Raw genomic sequence first — 23,058 nt, 5'->3', positions numbered from 1 at the left:
GGCTTTAGCTGGTTCTCATAGAAGTTATTATTTGCCTATCCCAATTGTCACCTCTTATCTATCAGCTACTTGTGGGAATTTGGCTCTTTTTTAATGGAAGATAGAAGAAAATAGTTGGGTCACTTGGCTTTCCAACATTCACTTGCAGGCAACGAAAAAAATATTGCAGTGCTTGTGCAAGATACATGGTTAATATCAGAGGAAAGCTTCAGACATTTTGCAACCTTTTAGGCCTTCAGATGTCAGGAGCTCTCTCACCTGAATGGAATTAGAAGCTAAGGGAATCAGAACCTACCTTGAAACATTAAGACCAACTGAAAATTCTGGACCAATCAATTACCTCACAGAAGGTTAGGGTGACAATATCTTTTCCCACTACTCCTTGATTGGCTCTGGTTGCATATAGCTGAATCTAATCCTCCTACTGGTACATCACATGTTCAAATTAAAACTATAGGTTGAAAGGTGTCTCCATCTGCTATTGGCTCAAGCTGTCCAAGTGTATGGTCATGCTGAAGGAAATATCAAGTGCCTCATGATGCACCTGCAATCTGACTTAAGGATTCTACCACTATTGCTGCCCATGACGATTAGATGTGTGAGAATACTACTATTAAAATTTGGTTATGGATTATGGAATAGTGTTGACCCATCTGTTGCTGCGAATGCGATTTTTCACAAACTAAGGGTGTTTGAGAAGATCTTTGTGAAGCTACTTCCAGGAGTAAATTATTTCCTGTACCTATGAAGCATGAACCTTCTGAAAAATTATTCCACCTCTCTCACCATCAGAATTCTCTGAACGACTACATGAGTACATATAAGAGATTTCTTGAAGAACTTTAGATGCATCAACCTCTCATTATTGATCTGGAACAATTGAAACAGCAAAAGCTTGAGTTCCATTTGCAAAATTACAACTGGTCTTCACCCTGGAATATTAAGCTGTTAACAGTCAGCTATTGATGGTTACAAGAAAAAAGATGCTCTTTCAACATGGTCTCCTCCAAGGAAAAAATTTCGATCGATATGGTAATTTCGACCTTGAAAAAGGTCAAAATTTCCATGTTTTGGCCGAAATTTTGACCGAAACTAGATACTTTTTATCTAACTCTTGAAAAGTCAATTTCGAGCCTCAAATGCACTCAAATTGATTTGGATTTTTGCATACTATCTATTTCAAGCATAATAAACACTAAAGAACTACTAGTTTACTAAAAAAATACTGAAAATGTAACATCCAAGTATCCAACATTCCAAGTATATAGTACATGAATCAGAGAAGAAGCGGGAATATTATTACTTACAAGTTACAAGTCTATTCTATTCAAGCCTCAAGGTCTCCCTCTTCCGTCTGCACCCCATACAAATGACAATACAACTCCCATGATGTTTGCCCTATATAGTTTTGGACATAATCAACAACTGCATCTCCGTACGTGGCCTCATCCACATGCATAAGATTTCCTAACGGTGGGAAGTTGTGAATCTCCAAAGGAACTGGTGGTGGTGGGCCTTGTGGCTGTGGAATAGTGTGGAAGATCTACTCAACAAATGAAAGAGCACCCTGGCTCTCAGGACTAGGAGAAGGATAAGGATAATGATAATGATAAGGTCCCAGTGGCTGACTCCGATAATCGACAGTGGGAGGGACACCATAAGCTCCATAGGCTGCTCCATAACCATAAGGCTCCACTAGTGGCTGACTGGTCTGACCCTGAATCTGATAGCCAGGAGGGACATCATATGGTCTATAACCATAAGTCGACTCGGTAGAACCAATACTCTCCACAACAGTATCATATGAGGACTCTAAAGGCCTATGCCATCCGGATCCTCTGGAGGTGGAGGAGTCTCTAGCATCATCAATGTTCATCGATCTCATAGATCCCACCAAGCTCTTGGCATATGCTGTCTTAACTCTCACATACATTCATTTGAAGCTTATACATGTACTATACATATACATTTTTAGCAATATACATAATTTAGTAAATAATTTTTTATAACAGAAAAATAAAAAAATACTAGGAAGAATCAAAAAATAATTTTTAAACTACAAATTCATAGATCAACACTCTAAAGTAAACATACATAAATTTGGAAGCAATCTAACATGATTTAAGGCACAAATGAAACAAAAATAAAAAAATGAGGAAGTTGGTTACTCACCTTGCAAGATTTGAGAAAATGCACAAATGGAGGAGCAAATCAAGTGTTTAAAGGAAATGGAATACTAGAAATTAGGTGTAGAAGGGGATGAAAGCAAGAGAAATAAGCAAAAATTTCAAAAGGGGGTCGAAATAGCTTTGGTGATATGGCTCAAAATCACGATATAGCGTCGATAGGACGAAATAACCCTCGGTTTGGATACTTTATAAGCAACGCAGGTGTTGTTTCAGCCCGATATGGTATCGGGCCGATATCTCGACTTGTATCGACCGATATACTGGTTGATACGAAACGATATGGATACTTTCTGTTCCTACTACTACATTTCGTTTTGAATTCAAAAAATGCAAACATATCGATCGATATTTCGACCATATCGATCGATTTTTGTTCCATGGTCTCCTCTTGCTTGCATTGTCTAGTTACTACACCTTAAAAGGCTACTTCTGTTCCTACCAAGGATATCACTGCATTTACCACTGATTGTGGCCAGGGTTCTAGAAGAGGCCGTGGTCAGTATCTTGTTAGTGGTTCTAATAGCCGTTGTTCGAGTGGACAGCCTATTGACAAATCTTCTTGTGAGTGTACTAAGCGGGAAAAGCCTACTGATATGGTTGACACATGTTGGTGAAACGTGGGAGATCTAACTGGGCTAAGGAGCTCCTTTCTTTTTTCCTTTTTCTTTTTTTGGGGGGGGGAATTGGGCAAAAGGAGTTAGCTAACACGGTACCTTTCTTTTCGGGTAAATGAAAAGTATATAACAACCCAAAGGGGAAAGAAGGAAGGGGAGGGGAAGTGGGGGACTAAGCAGGGAGCTTGGCCAGACAGAATAGAGGAATCTAGACCCTAGGTAACAAAAATGATTCTGTTCCTTGGGGAACATCTAAAACCGAGGTGAAACATCCCCATTTTAAACAGCAAGAGCAGCCACATTTTATCCCCCGTTAGCCCTTAGTATGTCATTCCCATCTTCGCTACTTGACACCGGTGAAGGAGAGAAAGGGGGCAAGGGTGAGGTAACTATACTCAGCTAGGGGCTTAAGGGGCATAACACAAAAGGGAGTCCTTGGAACTGACATCCTTGTGGATGGCTCACCAAATCTATGCAGGGGTCTGAATTTGGAGGACCATCTATGAAGATTGCTTTCAAACAAGATGTGCAAGATCGTGGTACCAAAAACCAGCTTCCCGTTAGTGTTGCAAATGTATGAGTCTCTTAAGGTAGATGCGAGCTATCACCACTGATGTGAACCAGATTCTAGGGTTCAATTGTTTGACTATAACCATAGAATGAAGCACACTCTAGGATCCTCTCTCTTGGAACCAGCAGCCTTCTAGGGCTGAGAACACCTTCGGTGGTTGGTGTCTCAGTGATCTTAGGGTATACAAGGGTTGGGCAAAGGCCTAGAAGAAATCAGCCAGGCTTAGGGTTAAGGAATTTAGAGTTTTAGACTTGACACCTTGCTGTAATAAAAGCTTCAGATCTGAATTTATGGTTTGGAGTTATGTTTTAGGGGATTTTAATTGAAGGATCCTAAGGTTTAGCTTCTGCTTTTTGTAGTTTCAGAACTCGATTTAGAAGCTAAGGTTTGGAAACTAGGGTATTAGGGTTTTGGTTAGGTTGGGAATGGGGCTGAAGTTGTTGTTTTGTAATTAATCCTAATGGGTTTGGGTTTGGGTTTGGTTTGAGGTTTTCTACTAGGAGTAGGATTCTTAGGGAAGTCAATGAGCATCAGGAATTGGAAGGGGTTGTAGGGTAGTGAAATATTAATCACAAGTGGTTTTGGAGTGTGGTAGAATGTTTAGGTTGAACTAGGGTTTTGGTTAGAGGTTGAAGACAAATTGCAGAATTTTAATGAAGGAGATGAAGTATAGGATTTTTAAACCCAATGGATGAAGGCCTTTTCATGAAACTAAAGTTGGGACTGATGGTTAGGGGTAGGTGGGATCCTTTTGGGAAGGGAGAGGTGGATTGAGGATGGGAAACTAGGAGTTTAGAGGGGAGGGGTTAAACTGCTTCTGTAGGGAAGAAGCGAGTGGGTGGGGATCCCTGCGGGTGCTAGGGAAGAGGGAGATGAGCCCTGGAAAGAGGCTGAGGTTGAGCTGCACTTACTTGGAAATGAGGGAAGGCTGCTGTGGTTGAAGAATCACTACTGTAGCTTGAAAGACAATGGCTGGAATCACTCTCACAAGGGTTTCGCAGATCTCCCAAGGAAGTCCATGACTTTGTTTTCTCCAAATTCTCACTCAATGTTTACTAATCATATCAACTTGCAAATATAGAGGTGGAGGCTTTATTTATAGTTTCTAAAAAGAAACAAACTAGGACTCATTTTAGGAAACCAACATGGTTTCAATCTAACTCTAATTCTAAGTATGACGCTTACTTGACTTAAAACTCTAATTCAAACAAGGATTCTATCATATCTTACTTGTAGAAAGATCCAATTTAGAATTTAAGAGTAAGTGTGGAATCCTAACAAGAAGCAAACAGTAACTAGGGGATTCCTACACAACCAAGGAATCATACGCTAACAAGGACTTGTCAACAACTCACAAAAAACTGACTTAAATAAAAAACAAAAATAGATCTAGGGTCCTAACAACAAGCTGGACCCGATGACACCCTAACCTCCGACCCACAAAAATTACTAAAATCACCAAAATACCCTTGGGTTGATTAGGGGCCAAGGGTTTAGGAAAAGTAACCTTTGGTCCTGACGCTGCCCTTGGAAGTAGTTTACGTCAGCCACTCTCAGACAAAGGCATATGGTTGGCAACAATGAGGCCAAATGGATGCAAGGGCAAGGGACTAGAGGTGGTGGGAGAAGGACCAAGAGAAGAAGAGATGGGCATGTCTTCCGAAGTGGGGGCAAAAGACGCAAGCATGAGGGGCTTGGATATGTTTATGGATATGGAAGCCTTGGGTTGGAATTTGGAAGGCAATAGGAGAGGGCTCTCCAAATGGTAAAGGACTTCCGATTGATTTTTTTTCTTCCCACCAACTCCCCCCCCCCCCCCCCCCCCCCCGTTGTGGGTGGATTGCTAAGTTGAGGTAGTAGAGAAACCACTAGTGTGGGATGGGAGCCAACCTAGTTTATTCAAGTGAAGGAGGGGGGGGGGGGAAACACACCCAAATAGAGCCAAATGTGGGGGGGGGGGGGGGGGGGGGGGGGGGGGCTAGTTGCCATAGGAGATGAATGGGAAAGAGGAGTGTCTTTTGGGATATTGGAAAAGTAGACACCCCTTGTGCCATTGAAAAGACACATGATACATAAATGGTGCCAAGGATCTAGCCAAAAGGAGATATTGACCGTTAACGACCATCCAAGAATTAGCCAATAGGGCTAACTTTTCCGTTTCTTAGAAGCATATCTATCAATAAAGATTAATATCCTTTTCTAAAAGATGATTCAAATAGAAATGCTAGATAGATCATAGTCATTGTATTTCTCTACTTTCTTCTTTACATGTTGATCAACCAAAGCATAGATTGACAAACCTATCCCATCCTCTCTAAATGGGATAGTTTAGTTATCGTAAGGGTACTTCTCCGATTGGTTTCTTCATAACGTAACAAATTGTAAACTTCCAATAATAAGACATTGATGAGTAAGCGTACTTGATTATTAATTGCATTACAACAAAAAATATCAAGTCACAGTCATTACATTTTAAGAATGGCATATTAAAATAAATCTAGCAACTTTCAATCCTCATAGCTACCTTAGGCTGATTTATTAAGTTAGATCACACAAGTAACTTTAATTTTGTCTCTTCAACTTTAATTTTAATCTTGTTTCTTCAACTTTCACCCCATTGATTATTGACTCCGATGCTTAATCCCATATGATAAAGTTTGATTTATTTTCTTCTATTTCCAACCCTAATGATTCCTCTCTCGTGGTCCATGTTAATTGAACCTCTACTAAGGTGACAGGTCATGCCACACCATCCATTAGATCATCTCCATATCTTTTGTTCCTAGTTTTCCATTAAGTCTTCTTTTATCTGTTGGCCAGCTTAACAAATGTCTATACTTCCCCCTTCCTATTGCGTCTTTCATGTCCTTCAGACAATGAGGACGATTGGAAAGGGGCTTAAATGGTCTGACTTACCATTTGGATGGCACTCTATCAGCATTGCTGCCTCTACTAGTAGACCTCCTCTTTAGTGGCAGTTTTGTCATGGACATCCCTCCTTATCTAAGCTTCATTTGTGTTCCAATTTGTCATTCCATTTTGGGTGTAGAATGTGAAGCATCATATTACATATTTCACTGGCCATTTTACATAAGTGATAGCTAATTGCCTTACACTTTAAAACATTAATTAATTGGAATAGGTTAAGGGTTCAAAACCTTATAAGTACAATATACTATTTTAATCACTATATAATCTTTTATTTTGTTAAATACCGATTTGGAAGGAGTGCCCATGTGAAAAGAGGCTAGACTTGGAAAAGAAAAAAAAGATAGAATAGTTAGAGAGGAAATCGAGGGAACGAGAGAGGAAACACAGGAGAGGGATTGTGAAATGAGAGAAGTTGAGAGAGAAAGAAGGATTCAAAGCCCAAGAAATATAAGAGAGAAAATTTGAGAGTGCTAGGGGGTGGGGGAAAAGGAAGAGAATTTGAGTGTCACCAAAAAATACGGTATACAAACAAAGAGAAGGGGGAAGAAGTTATAAAAGAAAAAGGGGGACCTAGGGGAGCTTTCAACATAAGGAGAAGGAGAGGAAGAAGAAACAGAGAGATGGCTTTGCTTTAAGGAGTTGGACCAGTCAGCATGACCTATGCTTCTTCTAATCCAATATTTGAGACCATTATATGTTAGACCTTGTTTGTCGGTAGTTCTTACAAAATTATGTAAACCTAGTTGATGATACCTCTTTGGGGTTATTGTTGAACTCCATCATAGAAGTTAGAACCCTATGTAACCACAGGAAGGATTATGCGATGAAAGGAATTTATTTTTTATATTTGAAAGCCTAAAAACAAACCATAGAGCAAACTAGAGAGGTTGAGGATGATCCATTTCGATAATTTGAATACTTTATCTGATGTGAACTGCATCTATTAAATCGTGGGAGAATGTTGTTTCTCTTACTACACATAAGACTTTTGATTAGAACTTTATGCATAAGTAATGTAACCATAGAAACCCTTCCCACCAAATTTGAGGCCATTTTCACCTCGCTTGATAGCATAACAAAACATTACATGCCAGAATAACCGACTGGAATCACATTCTGAACTTGGTTCTTATGAAAATCATAAATAGCCTATAGAGTACTTAAATCTAAAAAATTTAGGATATGTTGGATATTATGTCTTCATTACGTAATAAAACTAACAAAAATATAGAAAACCATAAAGTATAGACTAAAGTCATCTTACCACTATGTATAGAAATAGAATGGTTTTGGACACTATAATTTAAAGGATCTAATACCCAACCTAGAAGTTGATTCTAACTCTGGAATTTTCAGGGATGTTATACTTTAGGTAAACTAAGGAGACTCCCCCTCTGAGAACTGTATATGAGAAGTTCATCTTGTACAGCTCAAGCAGAAACCCACAAATACTGGTTTTGATGGATATTCAATAGAAAGTCTATTTATTCCATATTTTATGGTTTAGTGAGCAGAATCAGTAGCATCTGCGAACCAGAATTGTGAAATAATTTTCCACTATAAACTTTGGGGATTAGGTCCTTCGCTTTAGGGTTTTGTTCCTTAGGCCCTAAAGGTATTTTTGGCTTGTTTGTGATGTCCTATTTGATTTTTACATTATATTCACCTACAGTGAGAAGTGAGTGGTATTAGTTATGTTTATTTAAAGTCTACCTGATTATACACATTACGCATCACTACTATTTTTTTTATTGATCATCTTGCATTGGCTTTGGAATATACAATTGTGATTGTGTAGTCGCCAGTAGAGTGATAATGATGAGATATGAGATATGAGATACGTGATTGTGATAAATATTATGACGATAGTGGGTGGATTATTATGATACTCTGCTTCACTTACATCAGAAGTGCATGTGGTGCAGGATATATGCATAAGATTAATCAGTCAGAAAATCATCTGAGTTGTATATGCATTTAGTCAAGTGAAATACCCAATACTATGACCCTAAAAAGGAGGTGAGGTGTTGGAATAGCTCTTATAGGGCCAGTTTGATGAGAACATGCCAAGTTACCTGTTCTGAAGTATCAATGTTGACCAAAAACTGATGGTGATTGTCGATGACCACTATCAATTGACTTGAGTCCTTTTATTAAAGGACTGGCCAGACTTTAGTAATTACTTGCTAAGATGAGGCGGGGCTTTTAATAATTGTCATGCAATATCATGGACCATATGGTTTGGTTTTACTATCTGGTTGCATGATTATTAGCGTGTGGTTTAATGTCTGGGTTTGTGTTGGGTTTGCGCATTTTGTTTCATTTCTCTTTTTTTTTTTTTTTGTTTTTTTTTTTTTTTTTTTTTTTTTTTTTTTTTTTTCGCCCCCCCCCCCCCCCACGCATACCCGGCCCGCGGGGGGGGGAGGTTTTTTTTTTTTTTTTTTTTTTTTTTTTTTTTTTTTTTTTTTTTTTTTTTTTTAAAAATAATTTTTTTTTTTTTTTAAAAGGGGAGTATTTTTTTTTTTTTTTTTTTTTTTCCCCTCTTCTTTTTTTTTTTTTTTTTTTTTTTTTTTTTTTTTTTTTTTTTTTTTTTTTTTTTTTTTTTTTTTTATTTTTTTTAGGGTGTGGGGGGGGGGGGGGGGGTGCCCCCAACCAAGCCCCCCTGTTTTGGGTGGGGTGCGCCATTACCCCCCCCCCCCCCCCCCTTTCCCCGTGGGGTGGGGGGGGGGTGGGAAAAAAGGGTGTTTTTTTTTTTTTTTTTGGAGGAGCCCCCCTTCAATTGACTTGAATCCTTTTATTAAAGGACTGGCCACATTTTGTTTCAGTGTTTCAAGATTTTTGTGACAACATAAAACTCAATCTAATGCTTCTTTTAAAGTTTTCCTTCCTAGCTCTTGAATCTATTCAAAAGGATGTCTTTGAGTTCAGTTGTCGAAAGGCATGAGTAACCAAAAAGGTTTTTCTTATACTCCAAAGCAAAATGACGTTGCTAAATAGAAACCTACTGAATATTGACTGATCCATTATGTTCACCTGAAGGTTCCAAAAACTTTTTGGTGTGTGTGGTTCTTACTCCAAGCTTTCTCATTACTTATAGGGTTTGGCTCCTCTCTTTGGAGGATATCTCCCAAGGAGTGCCCAATGAGGTCTAACAGCTTGCCACGTGGAATATACTGATCCAAGGGTTATGATAAAATTCATAGTTTTACCCACTAGACCAAGTAGAACTCAGATATGATTTAGGTCTTCGTCTTCCTTGTTAAGACCTGCAAGAGGTAAGATTCCTAATGGATGCCAGCAGTAATGCCATCTCTGGCAACGGTCCGACCGATTTTCCCGCTTCTCTATCCACACCTAATTTCCATTCTTTTGATCATGCAGACCATCAGAGAGATTTAGATCTTCAATACTTTCCCCAGATGCATCAGATTTGGTATTCTGATGAAGGTTCACTTTCCAAACTAGAATCACCACTAACTCCTCGACTAATCTCATCCTCAGGAACAATAAATTCATCATTTAGCATCTGTTTTTGTTACGAAGGTACCATATGCATACATTTTACCACAATACAACAATTGTTTAGGCTATTGAAGCAAAGAAATTCTTTCTTTTGGTGGAGGGCTGTGGGGGGGGGGGGGGGGGTTTAAAATGAGAGTACAAGTTCTACAACCTCGGAGTTAATGCATAATGGATATATTTGAAGACCTACATAAGTCCTATCAGAGAATTTCTGTAGCTTCTCCCTTTTCTTTATAGGCCCACTGGACTTTGTAGATGCAAAACATTGATTTTGGGTCCACACGGGCATGATTTTTTTTAAAATTTAAAATTACTTCTATTTGTCGAAGTCAATGATTGGTTGCATTAAGTCAAAGTGGTATTGTCCAAGATGCACTCTAAATTAGAAATCTTATAAAATTTATGAATCAACTCACACAAATTGATACAAGTAAATACTTTGGAGATTGTGTAGAGAAATATGAAAACCAAAACAGCGTCCAAGGAAGAAGTCACATACTTTAAGTGCCGATTTTGTAGCTAGACATGGCCAATTTGCACGTTCTAAAAGAATAGAACGAACCACTTCAGGACTTATACCTTTGTCCACCTGTCAAAAAAATATAGTAATGGAAAATTTTCCAAAATAATATGTAATTTAGATGCACTTCATCCAAAAAGGGAAAAAAGGGGAACAAGCATATAGAGAGCTTCTTTTGAATGTAAACTAGAATGAAAGGTCACAGTCTTGGAGAAGTATTGTCCTCCGCAGTTGACATGTAAATTGCACCGTTGACATAGAACCTATCTTAGGATATGGATCACCAAATTGTGAAGGAACTTATTGATCCACTGTGATGGGAGTCATACGATGATGTTGCACGTTGGTAGCCTATACAGCTGGTGGGTTGGTAGGAAAAATGCGTCCACAAAAGGCAATGTTGCATGTTCTTTTAAGTGTGACTCATCAAATTCACCTATCATAGTTCCCAAGACTTCAACTTAAATTCCCAAAATTTTGACCAAAACATAGTATCTTTTTCATTTCGAAAAGGGATTTCACTCTGGACCCCCACCCACACTTGGAAAATCTAACCATGGATTGGAACAGTCTCTGCGTGCCTACTTCTGGAAAATTTCAGAAGACAGGTGAAATTTGGTCAAACAAAGTAATGTAGATCATACTATTTTGTCAAACACAGAATAGACTTGGTCACTGCACTTACTGTTGATGCGGATGATATTATTATCACTAGAGATGATAGAAAAAAATGTCCCTTCTAAAGACCCCAATGGGAACCCTGTTCAAAAGTAGGCACCTAAAGTACTTTTTGGGAATCAAAGTGGCTAAATGCAACAGCTGGAATCATATTAAAAATGGGAGCATATGGGTTAATTCAGATCAATATGGAATTACTACCCCATGCTCATTTTATATTTTCTCCTTGGTTGATGATGGTAAGCACAATGCAAATAATTTATGCAGCTTCAACATCTCTTGGTCAACGTAACTTCAAAAAGAGAATAGCCTATTCCTCTCTATCTCATATGGGTTTTCCAATTATAGGAATCACTTCCATAAGTGATACATGACTCAACAGAGCTGCAAAGTAATTTTCATTTCTCAAAGAAAGTTTCTTCTAGATCTTATTGAAGAGACTAGGATGCTAGGGCGCAAACTTGCAGATTTTCTAATTCAACCACCAACTCTGCAGCACTGGTGTCAATGCTATAGAAAATGGTGGTAGACTAGTATATTCATCCAACACCAGGCCAGACATTGCCTATGATGTAGGAGTTGTCAATCACTTCCTACATGATCCAAAACATAGTACAAAGTTTCGCGAGATTTTGGCCATCTTGGTAAGTATGAAATGAAATGGGCCCCGAGATGGAAATTCGGCGAAATCTCACCAAATGTCAGCCACTTCGCCTATATAACATGCATTTCAATGAAATTTTACTCCATTTCAAGCAAAACTTTGACAGACGCTGTTTTGTGCTTTTTTCACTTCGGAGTCCCATTTTTGTGATCTTAAAGTCAATCTTTGTCATTTTTTGCGTTCTTGCATGGATCTTGCCAACAAATGCGTCATCATATAGATCCAATGTCATTTCAGTCAAATCTTGGAATTTTCCATCATTAAGGAATGTCACTTCTCCCCAAACTAGAATTTTTTTTCCCCATGTTGGAAAGTTGTTGGATGGGCATGGAAATAATATACGTTGAACACATGGGCCTTCTGCAGTTGCAACTAGGCAAAAAAATGATCCTGGTAAATAGTCCATTACTCTATAAGTCATTAAGTCTATAAATCTATAACTCTATAAATGATAACTGATAAGTTATATAAATATAAAGATTTACTTGCCTAATGCATTCTTATTTTTGGTTATGCAGCTGATTGGTGGGTGCTATATGGAACTAGTGCGCCAAATCTCAGGGACATAGCAATTAAAGTACTCTCATAGACTTGCTCATCCTCTAGTTGTGAGAGGAATTGGAGCACCTTCTCGCTCATCCATAGTAAGGTACGGAACAGATTTGGGAGTAAGAGGCTCGAGGACTTAGTGTATGTGCATTCATGGTGGGAGATCTCGCGAGATATCTTGTTTTTTTGGCTTGGCGAGACGAGATGGAGGGCGAGAGCAGCGAGTTGGGATATCTCGCTCGAGATCTCGCCATATCTCACCATATCTGGCTATATCTCGCCCTGGATCTCGCTGGAACTCTCAATTTTTACCTTTTTTTTTTGTGGATTTTGGTTGAATTTTCACTTGCAACTACTCTTAACACATCTACAGCAAGGAAGATCAATCATTCTCTACTTGACTTATGAATTTATGATTTAATGACTTATATAGAACTTCTAATGGTTGTATAATTATTTTATTCTTGAAAATTGAGATTGTGATACTCATACGGATGGAATTTTATAACATTTAAGTTAGTCGATGCATTTGATATACTTGCTTTTCATTTACATGCCTTAAAGGTTCTATATTCATGTTGTATTACATTGCATTTTCCTATTTTTTTTTTTTTTTTTTTTACACTATGGGTAGACTTGATGTCATTCATAGGGTTGTTTCTAACAAATCCAAGGCCCCACGTGTTCAAAAGGGTCGGTGGCGGTTGTGGGGCCTTGTTAGCTTCTCAAGTTTCCACCCAATTGGAACCCTAAAACCCACCGAGATGGGCCACCGAGTTGCGCCAAAAGTTGTACCCGCGGTCTCCCCGAGATGGTCGAGATCTCTCTTTTCCAAGGTGGTGAGATCTCTCTCGAGAGCGAGATCTTCTACCATGTGTGCATTACAAAATGAGATTCAGAGTAGAGCACATACAAGATGATATAGATGACGACAATCATGAACCAATTGGGTTGCGCTGGCGCCCTTGCGGAAGATGAGGAAGATGATGTCATATATCGGTGGGTTGAGGGATCGGGGGCCCGGTGTGGTGGATGGGCCGGCAGGAGGCCGCCGCCGGATCCTACCATTGCTGTTGCTATGGGCCCAGATGTTGTGGCTGAGCACGTATCTTCTGATGAGGGTCAGGCTGCTGTAGCAGCATCAGAAGGACCAACCATACCATTTGTGGAGCCACCTGGTCGACTTGAAACAACTGAGGTGACAACTAGCAGTGGGGATTCAGATGATGCAGATGATACCAGAGGGCAAAGTGGTCCAAGTCAACCATCGAGTTCGAGTCATAGAGGTAGTCAGGCTGGTCGTGTTTCTGGTGGAAGTCAGCTTCAACAAAGGGAGTCACCTCCACCAGGTCCGAGTCATCCGACACATGCGAGACACAGTTCCCCTATCTCTCGAACTTATGCTAGGAGTAGGAAAAGCAGATCAAACCAAGGGCAGGGGCAAACGAATGATGATGCGAGCATGCATGATCTTGAATTCAACATGGGAAGCATGAGCCTAGATCATGGCCAGTGTGATTCACAACAGCAGAGTTTGGACACTTGCCTGTCATCGGGGTACCAATACGGGGATCACAGCATTGGGTCAGATTACAGTGGGTATTCTTTTTATGGAGGTCATACTATTCCTCAAGACCCTGCACTTGGAGAGTACACATATTGGAGTGAAGGTGGGTTGTTAAATGAGTGGTTTAGAAACCCCTACCCACATACTCAACAACAATATGAACAACAACAACAACAACAACAACAACAACAAGAATGGCACTTTCACCCACCCACGATTGACGGTTATCCCAGAGTGCTATTCCTCCAGTATTCTGACATGGAGACATATCAGTTCCATATAAACCGATATGTGACATACTACAGTGATGGGTTGACTTGGGAATCATATGTGGCCACCGTTCAGAATCAATTGATGCAGAATGCTGAGTGATACTCTTAGTCTTAGTCTTGTAAGTTGTAAGTTGTAATCTCCTAATCTTGTTACTCTTGTCTCTTGTACTCTTGTGATCTTCTTAATTCTTATGGTTGTAAACTTTTGAAGACATTTAACAATTCATTACTTTGAATCTTTGATAGTTTGAACTTTGATCACTTGTTGACTTGATTCTTGAATACTTCATGTGTAATGTTATTGTATTTGATAATTGATACTTGATAGTTGATAACTCATTAACTTGAATTACTTGATATCTTTACATTACATGTTGTGTTTAACCTTGCTTTTCTCAGAATTTCACTTTTCATAGAATTTCGGTTTTACACATAGGGTCGACTTAGGAGACATAGTTAGGGTTATTTTCTCACAAGTTTAAGGCCACCAATGTGTTCAAAAGGCCTTAAATAAGCTAATTACCAAATTTCAGCCCAACCAGAGCCCTAAAACCCACCGAGATGGGCCACCGAGACTATGCCATTTTTTTGGTAGATCTCAACCGAGATCTCGCCATCTCGGTCAAGATCTCCCACCATGGGTACAATATCATCAGATTAATTTTGAAAACAGGTGGGGATAGTGTTGAAGACGATGGACCTTAATATAAAGGTCCTACATATGGTGGATTGCTCTATGAAGGGGCCCACTATGCCCCATTTGTACACAACCATTGAGGCCATAAGGGAGGCAGTATGTCAGGTAAATCCAAGAGACTACAAAAACTTTTTGAAGATCATCAATGATTGATGGATAGCACATTTTATGCATACACTACATAAAGTTGGTGTAAATATGCAATTTGTTGGTAATTCATTCATTCTTATGTTAATGGAAATCTAATATCTAATTGTGAGTTTTTAAATTGTGTAGCCTACTATCTTAACCCCAAATACCAATACAACAACCATTTAGGGTTAAACATGGAACTACTCGAGTAGTGATGACCATGGTTGTGAAGTTGGAGCCGGACTCAACGCTTCAATTCCAATGTAACAATTAGTGAGATAGTAGGGAATTAGGACCTAGGACTTGCAATTGAATTTTAAAGAATTTAGCTAACCATTATTACAAATGATTGTTGATCAAGGTTTTCAAGGATGGATTCGGATCCTTTGGTTCAAAGGCTATTATGAAGGGACGGGATCGTATAGAATTATTACATTTTACAAATGATTAGATTATCTATTAAGTAATAATGTTTTTGTCATAATACAATTGAGTGGTGGGTTCTCTATTGTGGGAGTGCAGGGAACCTTAGGAGAGTGGTAATCAAGGTCCTCTTGCAGACTTGCTCCACCTCTGGATGTGAAAGAGTTGGAGCACCTTACAAATTAGGAACTCAACACCTAAATCACTTTGTATTTGTCCACTATACCCCGAGATTGAAGATGTAGCACATACAGAGCTAGGTAGAAGGTGACGCGAAGCATGAGGTCATCGATCTCGTGGACATCTTCGAGGTGGACTCAGATGATGAGGACCCCCTCATCAATTGGGGGAGGAATAAAGGTGAGCTAGCATTGGCCAGCCTAGAGGGAACTTAACCCACATATTGCTCAATAGGCGGGTGTCGATGTCGATGAGGTCATGGCTGACAAGGGTCATGTACCTGCATAGGAGACGACTAGTATTTTAGACAAGAATTGGGCAATGGCCCCATGCAACAATGAGGTTGTGCTTTCCACATACATGCATGACCTAGATGAGACCTAGCCTCCTATTCAGACTCAAGACAAGGATTATGATGGTGCCGGTGATGATGATGCTAATGATGATGTTGATGGTGGTCGTGGTGGTGTAGGTGAAGGACTTTTAGAGCATATGGCAGTTCCACTACCAAAGATATAACTAAGATCCCATCAGATCCACTAGGGAGACACAGTTCACCCATGCCACCCAGGATGAGCACCATGGTGGCATACCTTGTTATAGGACCAGGGCATCTAGGGGTTACACCAAAGGATCAAATGGCCATTTCCAACCACCTAGCAAAATGGATGTTGACATGCCTAGCTTGGCAGACTTGATGGGATCCATGAGCTTAGATGGAAGTGACTGTGTGGTCTATACCACACGAGGCTTATGTGTTTAATTACCGATATGGATATCCAAGATATGGATATAGAAGGGTATGACAAAGCATATGGTGGGTCATCTATGATTCGAGTGGTATGTCTACATATGGATATGGGGATGGATCAGGAAGATAATTTGTGGAGTCCATCTTTGGATATCTATTAGAGCCACTAGTAGTACCAGTATCCAATACCAATTGAGTACCTATTGCAATACCAGAGAGAGATTCAAATGATGACTATCCATTAAGTACCTAGTTGCATACCAAAGAGAGATTCAGATGATGACTATCCCGTTTCAAGTATTGCCCATAAAAGTCATTTCCCATATGACACATTGCCTAAGATGGGTTAACTATTTTACGTGGAAGATGCTACCTAGTACCTACAAAAGGGCCGCGATGGACTTCTTTGGCAACTATAGGCACACCATGACATGGGCTGAGTATGTCCAATTCATAGAGTTCCCTAGGTTAGGGGATGGATCTAGCTTGCCGCAACAACTACTATTAGGCTAGAGTAGGTTTTGATGTGTATTGTAATTTGTAATTCATTAATATATTGTTATGTAATACACTTATACAATTTTAACATAATAAACTTGTACTTGCATATTGAATTGTTGTTGTTGTCATGGTTTGAGATCTCGCAAGATCTTGCCGAGATCTTGGTCGAGTCGAGGTCTCAGTTCGAGATGCGGTTTGGACCAAGATCTTGGTTCACTCAACTACTTTAAATGCCATCTCTTAAGCGCAACAGGTCGACATCTAGACTTGTCTCACTTTCTTTTGCCTTCCAACTCACCGAGACCTTCCAAACCTCCATTTTTGCCAAATTTTTTGTCGGATTGACGCCAAAGCTTGACTTGCAACAAGGTTCAACACATCTACATCAATAAAGGAAGAACAAATAAGGCCATTTGAAGAAGCTCTTGAACCAAGGCGATTTGAGCAAACCCCTGTGTGCGTTGGGGAGAAGATCTTCAACAACAGAATGTGAAGCATGAGCCATACCCAAAACTTCTATTATGAACTTATAATTTATACTGAACTTATGATGGTTGTATTATTGTAAACCTGAAAGTCGAGAATCTGTTGTTGTATCATATTCATGTAGATGGAATTCTATAGCTATTTAAGTAATTTGATGTGTCTTATTGTTTACTTTTTATTTATATGTCCTAATGATTTTTTTTTTTTTTTTTTTTCCCCCCCCCTCCCTCCCCCCAACATTTTTTTTGTAAATTTGGGTTGAGTTAGAACTCATATTTAGGATTGCCTTCTTGCAAATCCAAGGCCATTAGTGTGTTTAGAAGGCCTAAAATAGGCTTAATACCAACTTAGAGCCCAACCTAACCCTTAAAACTCTCTTAGATGGGTCCTCGAGTTCACTACAATTAGCAGGGAAAAAATATTAGATCTTGAGCGAGATCTTGCCAACTTGAGCAAGATCTCTCTTTTTTGAAGGGACGAGAAGGGTGTCGAGAGTGGGATCTTGAACCATGGTTGTTGCCTTTTTAGTTACATTCTAATGAAAATCTTAGTGTTCTCTTGCATAATATCCATATTGTCATTTGTTAAAATTCATGTTCCAGACTTCTAGTTTTGTCCGCATACAACCGAGCATGTGATCAAGAATACCACTTCGGATTAGGTTTTAGGAAAAAATAAGTCCTTGTGGGTTTTAGTGGCTTCAAATTAGGCTAGAAACCAAAGTACCAAGAACCCCAAAAAGCCACCGCAATATGAAGCTGCAATAAAAAGAAGTTTCAAAATTTCACAAAAAACTCAATGTTTCACACCATCTCGCTATATGGCGAGGGGCAAATTTTCAAACTGTGCTTGGGTTATGCTCATGTTTAAAATGTATTGCAAACCTATGATGGATTCTTTTTCTGCGCAAGCTCTTGATTCTTGAACAGTTTTAAGAGAACATAGAAACATAAATCTGTTTAAGGAACCTAAGTTCTAAAGGCAATAGCTATAATATAATATTTTATACACATTGCAATGTTATGTACAATGAATAACAAGATGATAACGATCATAGCTTACCTATTATAATAACAATAATAATTTATATAGATGAATATTAACTGCTTTACGTTCGCATAAAATATATCAATAAGAAAAATCAAAGTAACAAAGTTACAGACAATGAAAATGGTTTTTTCTTTTTATAGGAACTTTACATACCAGAAATTGCTCCAATCTCCTTGTAACAAAGTGTGATACCTAAACGTGTGAAATGGTCAAATAATCTCATATATGGAAGGAGAAAAACAGTTTCAAATTACAAAAAATAATCCAAGAGTCTGGAAATGCATATGATGGTCTACAAATTGAAGAGTAAGTATACATGAGGGACATTGTTGGAGTTGCAGTTCTGGATAAAATGAGTTACATGGTGAAAGTTATTCCACACTCTGCCTGATTATAATGGTTAACATCAGTAGATCATAATATCAGCTATTGGGGATAAATTTCTGGAATTCCAGAATAGAGAATATCATGCTTACATCATCTATAGTAGTGGCATCAACTTGAATTGGTTGAACATCTGCAGCAAGTCCCAAAGCATTTCTTAGATCCAGGTTTTTGTCATTTTCCACCAAAACTTGGACCTAATCCCAAACAACACCATCATAAGTAACAGATAAGAATCTCGAAAGCATTTCCGTGATCAAGAAAACCATAACGTACAAGTCCATAAGAGATTCTTCGCATGCCAAATGGGTCATTTGTCGAACTTGGTTGACAACCAACTCCAAATAATCCAACAAGGCTATCAAGTCTGCAGAATGGGTACCAAGATATGATGGTTAAACAAAGCTAATAATACCCTTTTATACTAATTGAACAAGAAAGAGGTGACACATTAAGTATCAATGGAAGTATTAACACAAAATATCAAACTGTGTTAACCTGCACTTGGTAGACAGGTTACTACATCATCAATCATAGTTGATTTTCAAACATTATAACAATCTGACAGCATTATGACGATGTGATGGACTTCTAGAAGCCTATGGGATTAGATTTGAAAGTTGAAACTCATTCAAAAACCAGAATAAAAGTGAAGGGAAAAAAATCAGATTCAGATTCAAAATACAATAACAACAATAAGCCTTATCCCAACTAAATGCGGTCGGCTACATGGATTCTTCCTTCCAATCAGCTTTGTTTGAGACCATGCTAGATACAAGGCCTAAGCTATGTATATCCTTTCTCACCACTTCTCTTAAGGTTATCTTAGGTCTAGCCCTAGCTCTTCTAGTTCCTTCAATCTGGATTATATCACTTTTCCGTACAGGGGTATTTATAGGTCTCCGTTGAACATGGTCATACCACCTCAAATGACTTTCCTGAAGCTTATCACTTATGGGATCAACACTCAAACCAACTCTAATTTGATCATTCATTATCTTATTCTTCCTAGTTTTGCCACTCATCCATCTTAACATACTCATTTCTGCTATTCTGAGTTTATCTATATGATTCGTTTTAACAGCCCAACACTCTACATCGTACATCATAGTTGGTTGAACGACGATCTTATAGAATTTTCCTTTAAGCTTTAATTGAATACATTGATTGCACAAGACCCCAGACGCACCTCACCACTTTTTATCCACCCTATTTTAATTCTTTGGGAAACCTCATCCTCTATATCACTTCTTTTGCTTATGATTGAACCTAGGTACCTAAAAGAATCACTCTGAGGAATCTCCTTATCGTCGAAGTTTCACCACCTCATCGTCTACCCGATCATGACTAAAGTTACAACCTAGATATTTTGTCTTCGTTTTACTTGCCAAATTAACGCTCTAGGAACTCTATCATAAGCTTTTTCTAGGTCAACAAATACCATATGAAGGTCTTTCTTACACTCTCTATACCTTTCCATAAGTCTCCTAATCAGGTAAATAGCCTCTGTTGTAGACCTTCCCAGCATAAACCCAAATTGGTTCTACTTAGTTAAATATCTTCTTTCTTGTAGTTTGAACTAAGTAGACATTAGACAATGGATTTGACTTTTACCATACTTTGGTTGTGTTAGGAGTTTTGAGTAGATCCAAAGTTCAACCATTCATACCCTAGGGGTTTTCAGTACTCTTCACTGCTTCCACTATAAGTTGAATTGTTCTAATTCATCCCCAATACCACTCAGTCCCTGCAATTGTGGGGTCACTATGGACCTGTGGGACTAGTTAGGCTGAAAGCCTGGTACTCATCATTAACCAAGAACCAAATAAAAAGAGGGAGTTTTGAGTAGTATAATTGTAATTAAGTTTTTTTCTTTTTCTTGTTGTGGCGCTACCAAGGATCAAGATATGGTTTCAAGGCCGGTTTCAACCAACCAAAAATCGAGATATGGCCAAGATAGTTAAAAACCAAGGATTTTTGGATAAGACTTGACATGTGATGGGTTGGTCAAAACTACTTGATACCATCAACACTAGTTGAAACTACTAAAGGTAGGTTGATTTTGAAACTGGTTAAGATTGGTCACTATTTATTTATTGATTAAAGCCATAGAAAAGTTTGAAATGTTATCAACACTAGTCAAAGCCAAGGCCATTAAAACGAACATATGGTTATGCATCAATTTCTTGGGAAACTGAAATTCAACCAAAATTTTGGCCAATCCATTGTTGGAGAACTCACGAGATCTTACTTTTCGGGGTTAAGTGGAATGAAACATGTACCAAGAAAAAGAAACCAGAAAATAGAACCAAGATCTCGACCAAGTTGAGAACTCAATTGAACCTAGATTTTGGTCCAACCAGCACTTCAAAAGTCCAAATCTCAAAAAGATTTCGCCTCCTTGCCCCTATCTGATGTGAACCAGGACCTAGGTTTAAGTAATTAGATTCATGTAGATCTAGGCTCATTCCAGGATTCTCTTCCCCGAGAATCAGCAGTCTTCTAGGCCTGTAATCACCTTCAGTAGAGGGTTTTATGACAAGTATAGGTGCTGGGGTTAGGATAGGTTTTGCCCACGCTTGGGGGTCTAGGGTTTGTAATTTCAAGCTTGTATCCTTGCTTTTTTAATAATTTCAGGTCTGAAATTTAGGGTATGAAGAATTCCAGGGTTTAGGGTTTTCTATTTTGAAGCCAAGTTGAAGGATTTTAGACGTGAAAAGTAGCTGGAATTTAGGATAGAAGTTTGGGGGATGGGCTTAGGGCCTAATTCTATAAGGAGAGGGGTTTATGTCTGAAGTTTAAACTAGTTGGCGCACTTCTGAATTTAATTTCTGGAATTTCAGAAGTGCCGTAGATATTAGTGAAGAAAAGAAGCAAAAGAAAGCAGGAGGGGCTGTGGTTACAGCTTAGGGTTAGGGGAGGGTAGGGGGTTAACTAAGAGTGGAAGGGCATGCTTCCTAAGGCAGCCGTGGGGGTTGGGACTTGGAACAAGAGGCTGGGATTCCAGAATTAGGGTTAGAGGGTTGGCGGAACTCGGAAGGCTGTAGGTGAGAGAAGAGAGTAATTGGGCTGAGGCTGGGGAAGGACTGGTACTTAATTGGACTCAACTTTAGAAATCAAACTCGAACTCTTAACTTGCAATTCAAATCTAACTAAATCTCCTAAGTTTCAACTCACAAAAGGATCCTTCATAACTTAATCTAAAGGAATCCGTTTTGAATTCCAATGAGTAGATGCAGATTCGTCGCAAAGAGTAGGACAACCCTGATGAACTTCTTCACAAACTTGGAATCCCACTCTAATCACCCGAATTTAAAAACAAAGTAGATCTTTGGTCCCACAAACATATTGGACCCAATAATATCCTAACTTGGACTGAACAAAATTTTGCAAAAATGACCAAAAATGACCTTAGGCCCTGTGCTATCCCTGAAAATGGTTTAATCAATTCTCTCCTTGAAACCACTCATCGAAGATGGATGGGGAGTCTTCCTCTAAACTTAATGTACACCTGAAGCCTTGCTTGCCAAACCTTTACTGGACTTCCCTGTAACTTCCTAAGGTGAGATGGATAGATGGGGCGAATTTTCGAATTATGATCATGACTCATGAGAACTTGTTGGCTAGGGTCCGAGTCATTTTGGGAAATTCTGAGGGCTTGTCTCTTCTAGGCTTCTTTTGGTAGATTCAATGGCAAAGGTACAATCTTTTGAACTGTATGCTCAAAGACACTTGTTTCTCCTAGCATGATGGTGACATTGATGTCAAACAATCAAGGTCTTCCAAGGATGATGCCAAAGAGCTTCATGGCTACTACATCACACCAAATCTATTCAGAATAGGAGTGTGGAGAATCACCAGTACTAAACACCTGGATGTTCAAGTTTGCACTGTTAAGGAGGGACACCTTGTTTGGTTAGGGGTGCTTCTCTGTTTTGAGTCCTGCCCTTCTGACAAAGCTTCCTGAAACCTCGTTGACACTGCTGCTACTTTCCATGATGGTATGTGCTAGCAATCCTCCTGCTCTTAGTCTGGTGTGGAAGATGCTACTTCTCTAATCTTCTCCCTTAGCTTTGTGACTAGGATCTTCAAGACTTGGGACATTACATTCTATGTATTACGATCTAGGTACTCTTCCTAGAACTCTTCTTCTGGCTCTGGAACTTCCCTTCTTTTAGGACATTCATTGGCAAATTGCCCTCTCTTATGGCAGTAAAAGCATTCACCTAAGTTTTGTTTTGTAGAGTGGGCCTCTGTAATCTGTTTTGGGTGGATTTGGCACTTTGGGAGTAGATGGAGTGTAGGGTTTGGTCAGCTTCTTCTAAGCTAATGAGGTTTCTGCACATGGCTTTGTCAAACAGATCTCTAAAATGTCTG

At 39.1% G+C, this 23,058-nt stretch overlaps 1 protein-coding gene across 4 annotated transcripts in view; it reads right to left on the bottom strand.

The window, feature by feature from the left end:
• EDD1 (glycine-tRNA ligase) overlaps nucleotides 1-23,058 on the bottom strand; it is a 122,117-nt gene that overhangs the window by 3,362 nt on the left and 95,697 nt on the right. For all 4 annotated transcript variants that reach the window (XR_016173554.1, XM_089156475.1, XM_089156476.1 and 1 more), the window contains 4 exons: nucleotides 18,958-19,048; nucleotides 18,774-18,878; nucleotides 18,451-18,489; nucleotides 10,327-10,416 (listed from right to left, as the gene is read on the bottom strand). Coding sequence is in view for 3 of the 4 variants with exons in the window: in XM_089156475.1 (XP_089012601.1) it covers nucleotides 10,327-10,416; nucleotides 18,451-18,489; nucleotides 18,774-18,878; nucleotides 18,958-19,048 (325 nt within the window). In the remaining variant the exon portion in view is untranslated. The remainder of the gene's footprint in view (nucleotides 1-10,326; nucleotides 10,417-18,450; nucleotides 18,490-18,773; nucleotides 18,879-18,957; nucleotides 19,049-23,058) is intronic.

Source organism: Hakea prostrata, chromosome 5, assembly GCF_041222555.1.
Source record: "Hakea prostrata isolate BN-2017 chromosome 5, UWA_Hpros_2, whole genome shotgun sequence".
Classification (NCBI taxonomy): Eukaryota; Viridiplantae; Streptophyta; class Magnoliopsida; order Proteales; family Proteaceae; genus Hakea; species Hakea prostrata.
Note: the sequence above shows the minus strand (reverse complement) of the source record. Positions and strands in the feature narration are given on the sequence as shown.